At 34.2% G+C, this 16,514-nt stretch overlaps 1 protein-coding gene across 2 annotated transcripts in view; it reads left to right on the top strand.

Moving 5' to 3' along the window:
* CDH9 (cadherin 9) overlaps positions 1-16,514 on the top strand; it is a 131,335-nt gene that overhangs the window by 41,710 nt on the left and 73,111 nt on the right. For both annotated transcript variants that reach the window (XM_036907291.2, XM_036907290.2), the window contains one exon: positions 6,906-7,182. In XM_036907291.2, coding sequence (XP_036763186.2) covers positions 6,955-7,182 — 228 coding nt within the window. In that variant the 5' untranslated portion in view covers positions 6,906-6,954. The remainder of the gene's footprint in view (positions 1-6,905; positions 7,183-16,514) is intronic.

The following is a 16,514-nucleotide window of genomic DNA, read 5'->3' on the forward strand; positions in this document are numbered from 1 at the left end:
ACAATTCGCTTCTCCACCTATATTTTCCGCTGGTCTCAACCAATATTATGATTTTTAAAAAGTTTTTGTTTCTGGATGTTCAGCTATTCCAGAAGTTTGTTGAAACAGCTATCCTTTCTCCATTGAATTGCCTTTGCCCTTTTATCAAACAATAGTTGACTATATGTATATGGATCTAATACCGGACTATATTCTATTCAGCCAATCTTTGTGTCTATTCTTTTGCTAAAACTATGCTGTCTTGAACTGTAAACTTACAGTAAGTTTTGAAATTATCTTGCTTTATTTCTTTTATAACACTTTGGACCACTGTCACTTTATTTATTTATTTGTTTAGTTTTGTTCATTTGTCCTTTGCTACCATCTCTACAAGATAAGGTACTTTGTTTAATTAATTGCTGTGGCAATAATACCTAGAATAGTATTTGCATGTGCCATGTTTTTATCTATTTTGTTTGGACAATGAATGCATACAAGTCTATAATTCTTTTACTTATTTTAAAATACATGTCTATTATTTTTAAATAGTTTTTCAGAAAATTCTTTATAAATGATACTGACTCATTCTCTATAAAATTTTTTGTTTTATTTCTTTTTCTCCTTTTCTCTTGTGTTTAAGGTGGAGGGTTCCACTCAGGTTGTGAAAAGTGTTGAGATTTCATACAAGCTTAATTACCTATTCCTATGTAAAACCTTCTCTTCATCTCATTTCCTACACTTACAGCCTCACTATTGTTCTTTGTTCTTGTATTGTGTTCCTCAGGTGAGAGTGTTATTGCATATGCTTTTGCTATAGAATAGTGTACATTCCCCTTGGCTTCAATATAGCCCAATTTCATGCTACCTGTTATGTCATTTTGCTACACCAACTTGGAATTTTTTGTTAGCATCCAGTGTTTAAGGAGAAATTCACTAAAAATGTCACTATTGTTTGTGAGAATATCAAATTTTTCCTGCCTCTTCAACTGATAATACCTTGTCAAATACCTTGTCAGCCAACATTTTTAATCAAGTCGTGAACATAGACCGCTCTCTCCTGAGAGATTTCCAAACTGAAATATATCTAAAATAATACTCCTTAAATTGTCTCCTTTTTTTCTCTTGGCTGTTTATATGATGGGGGTCTATTACTGAATGGATGTAATCATATCCTGGCAAGCACCAAAGGAGCATCTTTCAGTAGAGTATTATACATAAGTCCTAATCCTCTTGATCCCTATCCATGGGACCAGTGCTGGGAAAACACTTGCTTGCCAAGCTCAATCTACTTTTAATTGAAAGTTGATGTTGTTTTCACATATCATAGAATCATCAGTTGTTATTTCTTTTCTTAATCTAGCTCCACTATCCTTATGAACAGTAGTTATTTTTCTCAGATTCTGGTAATAGGTTGTTTACATGCTTTTATTTTCTCTAATTCTATATATTCTACTTATGTCTTCTTATTTTGGTTAATGTTATTATTGGTGTTATGATAAGATATTGGAAAAACCTGATTTAAGAGCTTTTCTTCTGCCATCAGTCTATACTGCCATATTTCTAGGGAAGACATAAAGCTAAATTTTTTAATCTGTGAGTGTACTGGTGTTAACTCTCAAGCTTTGAATTTTGCAAGATAGGCAGCTCATGTTTCTTCCTTGAGTTTCTGTTTTTCTTGAAATCACTTTACATTTATTTAGGTAAGGGTTCTCTAAATTAAAATGTGACAATGATTGGACTGGAATTCTTGGAAAATAATAAATGATTTTAGAGACCTTAAATAAAAAAAAATATGTGTGAGTGACTATATATATATATATATATATATATATATATATATATATATATGTATATATAATCAATAAAACATGATCAATTATACATATTCATATACACATATATTTGTATAGCACATGTAATGATTATCAATTACTATGAAATATAGACATATGAAAACATATATCCATTAATAGTTATTTGATTATGCACTCAAAATTTTGGTGTCTATTCATATGATATGCATAGCACTTGTTCTTTATGTATGTCACCTAACTGAGCTGTCAGATTTGTTTCCCCAACTGGTATAAAAACACAGTTGTTTGTTGAAAGAGCACTGGCCATGGATTCAAACAACATACATATGGCTTTTCCCAAAATCAGAAAATAAATGGGTGATCAGAAATGGTTTCCTTTAACTCTCTAAACCTCATGTATCTCATTGGGAAAGGATTTAAATTATATGACCCTATCACACAGTTGTTTTTGTTTTTTCTTTTTTTTTTAAAGATAAATAGGTTAGTGTATGGTGGGAGTGTGCCTTTGATTACAAGCCATATGACAGGGTTCTAAAATTAATCAGCTACAATTGTGCTATATGTATATTTTATCTGAGAAACTTTGCCTGAAGAATAAGATTGGAATTATTAAGTACTTTATTTGAGTTTAAACTGTAGGGATAAGAAATAATGATATATTTTAATTCTGGGTGTGTATTTTATATGCTGAACATCCCACTTAATTACAATGATCCACTTTTTTGATTCACAAATAGCCAACAGACATTTTTCTCAAATGCAATTGAAATATAATTAAGGGAACTAGGGAATAATAATAAAACAATTTTCAGTTCTTAAAGTTAACAACATTCAAGTGAATTCCCTGATTACAAAATCAAAGTTAAACTAAATTTAAAATATTGTACTTTATAATGCATCTGATGGTATTTATTTATCAACAAAAATATGTGATTAAAATGCAGAGCAATTTAAGTCTGATAGAGATAATTAGGCATAGAAAATTTAGTAATCAGCTTGTTGCCATTGAATGAGTACAGGATATGAAGAATTTTTTTTTAAAAACCCATGAGATAAGAGCTTGCTAACTTTAAAACTAAATGCAACAAACAAAAATCCTTTTAGATGTGCACTTTTGTCTGAGAGCAGAGGAATGTTCTGGTGTTAAATTGGGCACAATTGAGGTGCACAAGTATTTCCTAAATGTGAAAGAATTATGCCAAGAATTACCAGAGAAATAAAGAAGATATTTAATAAAAAGATTCTAAGTTCAAAAAAAGGATTCAATAATTTATACCAAACACATTTTGAAGTTCATAATCTTATGTTGTACAAATTTTTATGAATAATACTCTTACTTTCCTGAAGATTATATTCCATTTGTTAAAAAAAGTTGTTTCAAAAGACACATTTCCTCCCAGTTTATTTGCATATATCTATTAGCATGTTTATGCAAAGGAATATCAAGCCAATCTTCTGTGTGCTCCCGGGTTCAAATTGGGGATTTTTTCATTTTTGGCATGAAACAATTAACTAATTAATTTTACAAATATATATTAAGTGCCTACTGTGTGTAATAGCTGTCTTTTGCAGAACACAGTAATTTATAAAATATCTCACATTAGAAATTACATTATAACTAGAGGAAATAGTCAATAAGCATATAATCTACTAAATGAAAGAGATTATTAAAATCATAGTAAATAATATAAAGGGAATAAATGAGTGATATGAAAGAAATCAAAGTGGGGAAAACTACTTTTGAAAAAGTTGTTATAAAGAGTTTTTAAGAAAGTGAAATGTTTCCCCATCATAATACGACAGGTTATAGAAGAACCTATCTTAAGGGGTGTCATAAATATTTAAATTAAATTATGTAAAATTAGGAGGATAATAAATCACTTTGCTTCCTATTATTAATTATGCCAAATATTGTTAGTGACACTATCAAAATGGCTCTTTTCTCTACCAAGTATAAGAAAAACTTGATTCTTTATTTTTCTAGTAGATCTTTTCCCCTGATATGAATGACTCATAAAATGGCTCAACATCCACCCAGTTCACAAACTAACAAACTAGGAGTTATGTTTCCTTTTTTTTATTACACCCTGCATAACTAATATGTGAGAAGGTAGTGTCTACTCTTCTGAATATGTGAACTATGGATTTTATCCATGTTTTTGGTCTGGCTTCCCTGAAGTGGACCCTGAGTTGAAGATTTGTATGCAAATGATTGATTATCGAATTACTTAACATGTCAGAAAGTTAGGAAGAGAGTGGGGAAGCAGGACAGGAAGAAAATTTCACACAAGAGTATGATTTCAGTCAAAGTTCCAGCCTTATTATGATTCTGTAAGGAAGCTTTGGGATGTGAATAACATGTAGGTTTCCATACTTCTGCACCTATTAAACAGTGGCTCCTGGCTTTCATAGTATGTGATTATGGACCTGCAGGATCCCTGCGCACGTGGGCAAAGTGGCTCCTGTAGCCAAGAGAAGTCTCCCAAATACAGCTGCATGGGCAGACCTTTGGAAGCAAAAAGAGAAGAAATATATAGTGTATGTAGTGTGTGTGTGTGTGTGTGTGAATGTAGCCATATTAAAGAATCAAAGGGAACCTTAGAAAAATATTAGTGCCCTCTTCAAACTATTTCTCAATATACCATTATCATCTTTTTCTGGACTAGAATAAGTGTCCAACTGTTCTCCCCTTTAACCATACCCCTTATCTACCTCAAACCAATTTTCCACTCTACAGCTTGGTTGATCTTTTCTAAATGTCATGTTAAAGTCTTGGAACTACTTTCCATTGCACTGAAAATAAATGCTATTTCATACTCTAGCTTGTACAAGTCTATGGGATCCTCACCTCTGCCTATGTCTCTCACTCCATCTAATACTAACTTCTCTGCTTAAAAGCTTACATTCCACCCAAAGTGGGCATGATGGTTAGAAAAGACTACAGGAGATGAAAAATGTTTTTCAATTTCTTTTGCAAGACTGATTAATAAGGACAATGACCAAAAGAAATCTCCCACCAGATAGAAAACAGGGTAACTGGTGTGGTCATCTAAGGAATTTGTTATTTTATCAAAATGAGATATCAGCTTTCTTTGAGATTTTTCTCTCTCACTGCTCATTTCCCAGTACACCATCATTGATCAACAGAATTTGGGAATTGTTTTGAGCAAGTGGATGCTAAATGCTACTTTTCCATTACATTTTTTGACATACTATTTGACATTGTAGTTTTCTGATAGTTATTTCAGAGTTTTACCTTAGCTGTGGCTAAATTTACCAATTTCCTGTAGTTTACAGGATTATGAATAGCCAAATGAAGACCTGTCAAATACCATCACCCAAGATTTTAAAGTCAATGACATAATTTTGATTTCTCTCATTCTGGGAAGTGTGAGTTTGTGGCCACTTATGTGTATTTTGTTAAATAAGAGCATTTAAAAAATAATGGGTATGGAAAATAGGAGACCTATGTATTGCCAGACAGAGCCAGTAACTCTGGACCACAGCAAGCATCCATACCACTACCTGCCAATCACCATTCTCTGCTATGCTATGTAGGCGGTACCACGGTTGGTGATGATGATGATGATGATGGAAACATGCTGAGAATTTGTATGCTAGCTTCTTTACATATATAATCTGATATAAAAAGTGGTTTTTAAACCTGTTTGTCCAAGAAATAGTTCCAACACTACTTGTGGATCTTTGTCAAATTCTTCACCCCTCAGTTTTCTCATAGGTCTATGCTGCAGTAAAAACAACTCCTTGTAATACAAATAACTATTAACTGCATTGATAAAAGTTCAAAGTGAAAATTAATAGCAATATCTTGTGAGCCAGGTACTGAATATTCTCCTTTAATAGGAGTAGATGATAATTAGTGATGGGGGTAAATAACCCAAAGTTTCACAGATAATAAGGGACAAAGCCAAGCTAGAGGCATATATAGGACTTTCATGCCTTGATGACTGCAACTGATTCCACAGATTCCAGGCTTGGGCATCTGGCCTAAGACAGGTAAATCAGAATGTATTACCAGGATTTTTTTCAAATTCAAATTAGAAACAACTGCCAGTTGCTTACTGGATTGGAAGACATTAAATCTGAACTCCATTCCTGTAGTCCATCAGGTTGAGGAGATCATTATCAGCAACATCATCTTTGTTATCTCACATCTTCTAAATTAAATGCCTTACAAATTAAAACAATTTGCTAATAAATAGAATTATAAATGAACTATCATCAGTAATATAGAATCAGTTATATCAACAGATGGACATTGTTTGAAAATTCTGGGTCAAATTATCCCATAGGTAAAACTCCATATATAATTTTGCAATACCATTTTTGGTTGCTCCTTTTTCTTATTATTTTAGGGTATAAATATGTATTATCTTTCTAAAGTATCAGATAAAATGTGTACATTTACAGAATGTTCCCCTCACTTTCAAATAAATTTGAATGACTTAGTCAACTGATTCTTGGAAAAAAGTTGTTATCAATTGGAAAGGATCAACATGGTATGGTGCTAGGTATTGCAAGAAACCATCCAAAGATATTTGGTATAATTTAATTTGCCTTGAGGCAACATCTCAATATATTACAGAAAAACAAGGAAGACAAAGAGAACAAGGACGAGGAAAAGAAGTAGGAGAAACAGTTTATAAAAGGTGATAGATTGTGAACAGAAAAAAATGTTCTTTTAAGTATTAGGTTTATAAATATGTATATATTAATAAATATTAAACTTTCATTAATTGTAAGGACTTTAGGAACTTTGTTATAATCTTTGGTGTATTGTAGACCTTAATTTTTTTCAGACTATGTATTATTTTAAATTACAAATATACTTACATTTACATGCTTCAGTGTAGTGATATTCCAGTCAAAGGCCAACTTTCTGTATAGTTTATTTGCACTACATGTATCTTTCTACTTTTCTACATGATATATAGGTTTTTGAATGATAATTCACTGATATAATATGGGTAAATAATGTATATATATTATTTATAAAAGATTTAAATAGTGTTTAGAAAAGTTTTACAGTTAAGAGGTTATACATAAGTTAAACACAACCTAATAAGACATCTTTTCCCCCATACTCCTCAGGGGAAGCAGACGGTATATTGAATTTGATATCCTGCTGAAGCTACAGATAATGAGGACTTTCCATTGCCTACCACTATTCATCTGGACCTATATGTTTCACACAGTTGATGCTATCCCATTACAAGAAAAGGCTAACAGTGATTTACCAAGCAAAAGGATAGTGGGTCTGACAAAAGATGATGGTAAAGTGCTACATCGCACCAAGCGTGGCTGGATGTGGAATCAGTTCTTCTTGTTGGAAGAGTACACAGGTACAGACACACAATATGTAGGCAAGGTAAGAATTTTTATATGATAAATCTGGAAGCCGAAAGTGATAGCAATTTATTTTTTACAGCAACTTCCCATGTCACTAATGATTATTCAAAGATATTAGACTAATGATGTGCAGAAGGCATGATATTGCATATTTCTTCGGTAGGGTAGGATGAGGATGTGATTTGTTCAGGTAGCTAAATGTAGGGCGGTATCCACAGTCAGCCTCAAAATAAAATAAGACATGTATGAACTTGATTCATTATTAATCAGCTAATAGGATTTAATTTTATGTGTATGCATCTAAAGATTAAAAAACTTTCTCTGAAATTTAAGTCAAGGTAGATAATAATTTACTGTGTTATCTGAGGCAAAACAAAATGCAATTGTCATATACCAAAAATTATGAAAACACGTTGTTCTTTACTAATGAATAATTTATCATAATTAAGAACAGTATGTTGTTTGAGAAATAAATACAAAGACTTCTACATGCTTCTGTTTCTTATGATCAGTCAAACTGAACTACTCCCTGCCTTTAACCCAGACCAAAGGGTTTGATGCAGGAGGAAGAAAAAGAAGTAGAAAGGAGACATGACCTTTAAGAAGATTTAATGCCACTCCAGTAGCACTGGGGAGTTAATGGCAACAGGAACATGTAACTCCCTTCTTGTATCCAATTTTGAGGAAATAGATTAATTACCTCCCTCCTTCTCTTTCCTTTGTGTCTCAAAGGTGAAATGATCTTTCTGATCTCCAGAAATTTCTATTTATCTTCCCCTTACCACTCTCATTCATACTATTCCATACCCAGGACAATGCTTTTGTTCACTGTGGATTATCTCCCAATTTACACCCAATACTGAGATGCTTTCAAATTCTGAGAGCAAAACAAAATAAACAATTATAAATGCTAACACTGCCCATAGAACATGTATTTATTTTTCTCGATTGTTGGCACATACACTAGAAGGGACTATAATGGTCTGAGTATTATTTGAGTCATGGCAAAACTAGGCAAATAAAAATAGGCCAAAAATTTTTAAAAGACACAGAAAGTACCCTGTTTCACAAAATTCACGTTTATTGCTTTTAAACCAGAAGCATATTTATTCCGTGAAATTGCCAGAGTCTTGGTCTAATTTTTCATTTTGTGTGTGTATGATAGGATATTTTTTCAAATGCAGCCTTCTTTTTCAGAAGCCTGTTATTTCCTCTTCTTTGGATATTTCTATCCTCTGGTTCCTTAGGTCGGACTCATTTTGCTCCATACAGTTCACTTGCTGATTCTTTGTTCTCTCATTTCTCCTCAGGTTAGTCATATAGCATACCTCATTTAACATCACTTTTCACTCTATAGTTTATAACTAACATCAAGATATTTGAAGCTCAACTGAGAAAGGTTTGTGTATAAAGATTTCAAATTGCCTTATGATTCCCATTCAAAGGCAGTGTATAAAGGACACTTTCAGTTCATGGGCTTCATATAAAGGGTTTCATCCTTGGAGAGTCGCAGATGCAGAAAAAGAGATTCTTGTAATCTTAAGGCAGTCAAGGCTCCACTACAAGCATTTATTTCCAGCTGTAAACAAAAATCTTCCCTCTAAAAATTGTGCCATTGATTAATTGACCACCATTACTGCACTCTTTTAAAATATGCATTAAACTTTATATCTTTTTGCACTGTCTTGCTTATTTTTAATTAATTCCATAACTTGTCTAAAACATTTACTAAAAGTGTGTTCATAGTTTTATTTAATTACTTTTCATAAAATATTTTATCACTTGTATTGGGAAAATCAACATTTTTTTCACCCTTGGACAAGTCAAGGTGTTCACTTTTTGGTGCTATTTAAACTTGACAACCACTACCATGAGTCCAAAATAGAAAACCCAGTATGATAATCAGAAGTTTTGTCAAATAAGGATAATTAAACAGAAACTATGTGTCAGGTATTTTTGTTTTATCCATGAAAAAATAATATGTGTATGAAAGAGAAACTGTAACAAAATAAAATACCTGTACTACTTTTTAAAAAAATTACTTTCTCTGTTTTGTAATAGGGACTTTTCTTAGATATGCCATGTACCACATTAGTTCACTATACAACTACTACTTAGTGTTTATTACATTCTTAAGGGTCAATTAAATCTCTTCTAAACTATTCTCTTAACTTTTGACATCATTATTCATTTGCCTATACAGAGACTAGCTAGACTCTTGGCCCTGACTTTTGCCAAACATGTGAGTTCTGATGGGGTTTTAACTTCTTGAACACCACACAGATTGGCTTTTAGACCACATTGCTCTGGTTTCCCTGGGTAAACTGAAATCTAGGCTTCCAGGATTCCCTGCACTGCTGACATCCCATGTGGTATAAAAGCTTACCATAGTTTCTTTCTTAGTTTTATAAAAGCTAAGTATTACAGAAAATGATAAGACTCATATTAATTTACAGGTGATATAAAATTGTGTATAAATCAAAGGATATATGATCCTTGGATATCAAATCTAGGAAGCAATTTTGGAACAAAGTAGTAGCAGCAAAATTTAATTAAGTACACATGTGCACAAACATCCAATTTACGCAGTTCAGCCCTGATTACGCCATTTAGCGGCTGTGCGAAATTTAGAAGTCAATCAAACTTTCCAAACCTCAGATTCTTGCTATGTTAAATTAAATGGACATTAAGATTTAACTCCAAATTTCTGATATGTTCTAAGATTGTGGGAGGGGCTACTTCTGTGTACAGGAAGAGCCAGTAAAAATTTTATTAAACTATGCATTTGGTTAATTCCTAAGAGGTGTGATTGCAGATGACACCATAAAAGTCACATGTGCGCGCGCGCGCGCGCGCACACACACACACACACACACACACACACACACACACACAGACTAGCCTAATAGGATGACGTTAGCTCACTACTGTGAAAGACCCAGAAATCCAGAGTTGCCTTTGTACAGAGCAGGGGATGTGAGTCACTGTTGAAAGCTCTGGTACAAATTCATTATGGGTGGAGCGCAAGTCTGGGATGATCAACTGGCTCTCCTTGTCAGGATAGCCTGGAGGAGCGAGAAAATGATTCATGATATTTTTGTAAAGAAATACTGTAGACTGTTTCCTTACACCATTTCAGACATTTGGAGTATGAGTGAAAAAAGTCAGAAATGTTGAAATTAAAAGTAATCTTTTGTTTTTCACAGTAACGCATCTGAAGTTTGGTTGTTCACTTTTGATGGAAACTAAGATTTACTAATTATGTTTTCTGTAATGAGTAAAATCTTTGTTTCTTACTTAAAGCATTTGACAAAGTTCAACATCCATTCATGTTAAAAACTCTCAGCAAAATGGGAATAGAGGGCAAGTACCTCAACATAATAAAGGCCATCTATGATAAACCCACAGCCAACATTATATTGAACAGCGAGAAGCTGAAAGCATTTCCTCTGAGATCGGGAACTAGACAGGGATGCCCACTCTCTCCACTGTTATTTAACATAGTACTGGAGGTCCTAGCCACGGCAATCAGACAAAATAAAGAAATACAAGGAATCCAGATTGGTAAAGAAGAAGTTAAACTGTCACTATTTGCAGATGACATGATACTGTACATAAAAAACCCTAAAGACTCCACCCCAAAACTACTAGAACTGATATCGGAATACAGCAAAGTTGCAGGATACAAAATCAACACACAGAAATCTGTGGCTTTCCTATATACTAACAATGAACCAACAGAAAGAGAAATCAGGAAAACAACTCCATTCACAATTGCATCAAAAAAAATAAAATACCTAGGAATAAACCTAACCAAAGAAGTGAAAGACTTATACTCTGAAAACTACAAGTCACTCTTAAGAGAAATTAAAGGGGACACTAACAGATGGAAACTCATCCCATGCTCGTGGCTAGGAAGAATTAATATCGTTAAAATGGCCATCCTGCCCAAAGCAATATACAGATTTGATGCAATCCCTATGAAACTACCAGCAACATTCTTCAATGAACTGGAACAAATAATTCAAAAATTCATATGGAAACACCAAAGACCCCGAATAGCCAAAGCAATCCTGAGAAAGAAGAATAAAGTAGGGGGGATCTCACTCCCCAATTTCAAGCTCTACTATAAAGCCATAGTAATCAAGACAATTTGGTACTGGCACAAGAACAGAGCCACAGACCAATGGAACAGACTAGAGAATCCAGACATTAACCCAGACATATATGGTCAATTAATATTTGATAAAGGAGCCATGGACATACAATGGCGAAATGACAGTCTCTTCAACAGGTGGTGCTGGCAAAACTGGACAGCTACATGTAGGAGAATGAAACTGGACCATTGTCTAACCCCATATACAAAAGTAAACTCAAAATGGATCAAAGACCTGAATGTAAGCCATGAAACCATTAAACTCTTGGAAGAAAACATAGGCGAAAACCTCTTAGACATAAACATGAGTGACCTCTTCTTGAACATATCTCCCCGGGCAAGGAAAACAACAGCAAAAATGAGTAAGTGGGACTATATTAAGCTGAAAAGCTTCTGTACAGCAAAAGACACCATCAATAGAACAAGAAGGATCCCTACAGTATGGGAGAATATATTTGAAAATGACACATCCGATAAAGGCTTGACGTCCAGAATATATAAGGAGCTCTCACGCCTCAACAAACAAAAAACAAATAACCCAATTAAAAAATGGGCAGAGGAACTGAACAGACAGTTCTCCAAAAAAGAAATACAGATGGCCAACAGACACATGAAAAGATGCTCCACATCGCTAATTATCAGAGAAATGCAAATTAAAACTACAATGAGGTATCACCTCACACCAGTAAGGATGGCTGCCATCCAAAAGACAAACAACAACAAATGTTGGCGAGGCTGTGGAGAAAGGGGAACCCTCCTACACTGCTGGTGGGAATGTAAGTTAGTTCAACCATTGTGGAAAGCAGTATGGAGGTACATCAAAATGCTCAAAACAGACTTACCATTTGACCCAGGAATTCCACTCCTAGGAATTTACCCTAAGAATGCAGCAATCAAGTTTGAGAAAGACAGATGCACCCCTATGTTTATTGCAGCACTATTTACAATAGCCAAGAATTGGAAGCAACCTAAATGTCCATCAATAGATGAATGGATAAAGAAGATGTGGTACATATACACAATGGAATACTACTCAGCTATAAGAAAAGGGCAAATCCAATCATTTGCAGCAACATGGATGGAGCTGGAGGGTATTATGCTCAGTGAAACAAGCCAAGCGGAGAAAGAGAAATACCAAATGATTTCACGTATCTGTGGAATATAAGAACAAAGGAAAAACTGAAGGAACAAAACAGCAGCAGAATCACAGAACTCAAGAATGGACTAACAGGTACCAAAGGGAAAGGGACTGGGGAGGATGGGTGGGTAGGGAGGGATAAGGGGGGGAGAAGTAGGGGGGTATTAAGATTAACATGCATGGGGGTTAGGAGAAAAGGGAGGGCTGTACAACACAGAGAAGGCAAGTAGTGATTCTACAACATTTAGCTATGCTGATGGACAGTGACTGTAAAGGGGTTTATAGGGGAGACCTGGTATAGGGGAGAGCCTAGTAAACATAATATTCGTCATGTAAGTGTAGATTAGTGATAGCAAAAAAAAAAAAAAAAAAAAGGGCAGTTCCTGTGTGGTAACCTCCAACGAGTTCTACACAAGGGTATAAAGGGCATATAAAAGTGTAGGCAAAGGGTCTGTTTGTGTTTATACAGAGGATCAAAGCCTAATTGGGCTACCCCGAAAATGAACTAAGATACGATATGAAAAAGAACTTCCAACATCTGCACCCTCTGGAAGACTCATGCCAGAAGATGATCATCAAAAAACCCCAACAAAGATCCACGCACTGCTACAGCTGTAGATGCACTCATCCCACCAGTTCCTGGACCTGCCATGGGAATGAGGAAGGAGATATCTAAGCTGGCCTGTGCATATAGTAAAACAACAAAATTGGACTGGATCTATACTGTTGGAACTCAACCAAGAATTTGGAGAAGTGCAAATTGTAGCGCTCCAAAGTCTTACAACTACAAACTATTTATTGTTAAAAGAACATATGGCATGTGAACAGTCCCCAGGAATGGGTTGTTTTAATTTGTCTGATTTCTCTCAGACTGTTCAAGTTCATTTGGACAATATCCACCATATCATAGATAAGTTTTCACAAATGCCTAAGGTGCCTAACTGGTTTTCTTGGTTTCACTGCAGATGGCTGGTAATTACAGATATGCTTTGGTTATGTAACTATACTCCTATTATGTTAATGTGTGTGTGCAATTTAAGTAGTAGCTTAAAACCTATACATGCTGAAGTTACTCTACAAGAAGATATATCAAAGAAATAATCAATCTTCCCAAGTTTTCTTCCGCCTGCTACTTCTATAGCTTTTCTTCTTCCTTCCTAATTACAACCCTTAAATAGAATTCGTGCCTCATATCAAATTTACCGAGTATCATAATTCTTCCAAGTGGTAAAGATACCTCAAGACAAATGCTGGGCATAGAAGTCACAGGGCATAAATATGCAAAGAAGTAAAAAGCTAACTTTTTCAAACAATAAGGCTTCTCTCTCACTTACCAACTTCACATTTCCCTGTATGGCCCCGGAAGATGACTGGTTAGCCAGAGACGGGTAAGATTCCTCAAGGGAGGAACAACCTAAGACAGGCACAGTCGCAGGGGGGCCATCAGGTGAGAAATTGGGGATCAACAGAGGTGAGGCTTAGAACCTCACCCCCCCTGTTCTGAGAGAAATCTTCTGCATACGTGGATGTTTTATTGCCCTGGTCTAGCTTGGATTAACACATAGTCTACAGGCACACACCTGATCATCTACATGTGCTCTCTTACAACACTAAAGTATGTTTTCTACCTTTATCTTGTATCTACCTACCACTTCAGCATTTTATTAAAAATAATAATAATAAAGAGAGAAATGTGGTATCCACATATAAATCAAGTATAAAAACCAAATGAGTATTCATATTTGAACTGACTGTTTATAGTTCATAATGCATGAGCAAAACCGAAAGTTTCTGTGATGACTGCCCTTGTACTGTTCACTATGTAACTTATTCATTATGTAAGAATTTGTTCTACATGTAAAAACTTGTTTGTTATGCCTCAGAAGATTGGAGACTGACAAAAATTAGGCTTGGGGTGGAATAATGATTGTGCATTGAGCATTGACTCCCCTATACAGAATTTTATTGTCGTTAACAACCATTTGATCAATAATTATGAGAGATGCCCTTACAAAAAAAAAAAAAAAAGGACAGACTTCCAATGGTAAAATAAATTAGTAACCGGGATGTAAGGTATAGCATAAGGAATATAGTCAAGATATTGTAACAGCCTGGTAGGGTGATAGCTGGAACCTAGAATTATGTATATAAATGTTCTACCACTGTGTTGTACACTTGAAACTCATGTAATGTAATACTGTGTGTCAACTACCCTTCAATAAAAAATAATAATTAAAAAAAAAAAAAAAAAAAAAAAAAAAAAAAAAAAGAATTATAAAGTCATAGCAATTGTCATATAGCTTCCCTGTAATTTGAATAGATGCATGTGACTGAATTACATAGGCAGAATAGTATATCCTCAACAGAAGCATTAAAATAAATTTGACGAGGAATAGCAAAAGGGTCCTATCATTTGTTAGAGAATTTTCATATGCATTTGATCTTTTATGCCTTGCATCTAGATCCCAAAGAACCCCTCGTTGTCTGGATCAATAATTAATTGATCATATGCCTATTATTATTGAGAATTGATATTTAATTATGTGGTTATTAAAGCACATTTATTTCATGAAGAAATACAAAAATTACAGGCATAGTGTTTATTCTTTTTGAAGGAAACATTAGTATTCAGGAAATAATTTTGAATTATCAATTTAATTAACCATTACATTTTAATTCAAATATGTGTACTTAATACTGACGCAGGACAATTGAATAGTACCATGGAGCTGTCTATAAGTAGTCGTCACCTAAGATACAATAAGATACCTTTTTTACAGTTACCTCTCAGGTTTTCATAGTTTTAATTCATAATATTTTACCATTCTGTTGCCAAAATCATCATGAGTATAAATCAAGACTCCTAGAATGCAAGGGGGTTTTAACATTTATCAAGTTCTTGTTTACAATTGGCTATAATTGATTTAGGTGCTAACAAAAACAATGGGAAACACTGGTACCAACTGCAAAACAAATAGTTTTCTGGTTTATATTAAATCAAGTAATCAAAATGTGGGATGACTCTCTCGCTCTCTTTTGTATGTTGACATATGCACCAAATATTAATTAGTTCCCTGAGGGTACATAAAATAATGTCCTTGGATAGGCAATTTTCTCTTTAGCTTTCAGAGTATAGCAGTTTGTTGTGTGCAAAGACAAAAATAAAGTCTCAAATTCCCTGAAGGATGTTTGATAAATTTTATAGTATATTATAGTGTTTTTCAGAATCTAAATAAATTATCTTTATAAAGGTTTTAGGATGCCATTACTTGTGGTACAGAACACGTAGCAGCTGCTTCTGATTTATGGGCACACTGTATCTCAAAATTCTCTTTATAGGTTGGTTGTTTAAAGCTAGGAACACATGAGAAAAATATTAAGCATTAAGGCTGGGTTCTCAGGACAGTCCATAAAGACTTGTTTCATGCGGAGTTCTATAAAACTCTACTTTTATAGCAGATTGCTGTCATTTAGTTCTTATTACCAATCCCCTCCTTGCCAGTACTGTATTACACTTCATTATATCACCATGAGCACACTCAATAGCCTCTTTACTTGACTTTGCTTTTACTTCTTAAAAACATATTACACACAGTTTCTTGAATCATACCGACCTCTTGGACAAAAACGTCAATAAAAAAACAACCCAAATTACTTAAGGAGGGTTCAAAGAATTCAACATCATCACATATTCCAGATGTTCTGTGTCCCCATAACTATGCAGCCTGAGCTCTAAGCAAAGAGAAACCTTTCCTTTTCCACATTTTTGACTACCATTTCATCATCCTCACATGGCCTTTTTCAGGAGCTATCTAACATCCTTTCCATAATTTCATCTCTTCAACTTAAGTCCTATCTCAAATGCATCCTCTTACCCATCTTCACTCTCCCCAGTTAGAATTTTCTGTCAAAATGAAACCATCTATCAAAATTATTGTTCTCGATACAGTTTTAGTATACTGATTTACAATTTTACCACCTGCAATCTGGGACCTTAGGGCCTTGAATTTGTTGTGTTGGACTTAAGTTTTTCCTTCCCCAAAATGTTTGACATCAT

This window comes from Manis pentadactyla, chromosome 2, assembly GCF_030020395.1.
Source record: "Manis pentadactyla isolate mManPen7 chromosome 2, mManPen7.hap1, whole genome shotgun sequence".
NCBI lineage: Eukaryota > Metazoa > Chordata > Mammalia > Pholidota > Manidae > Manis > Manis pentadactyla.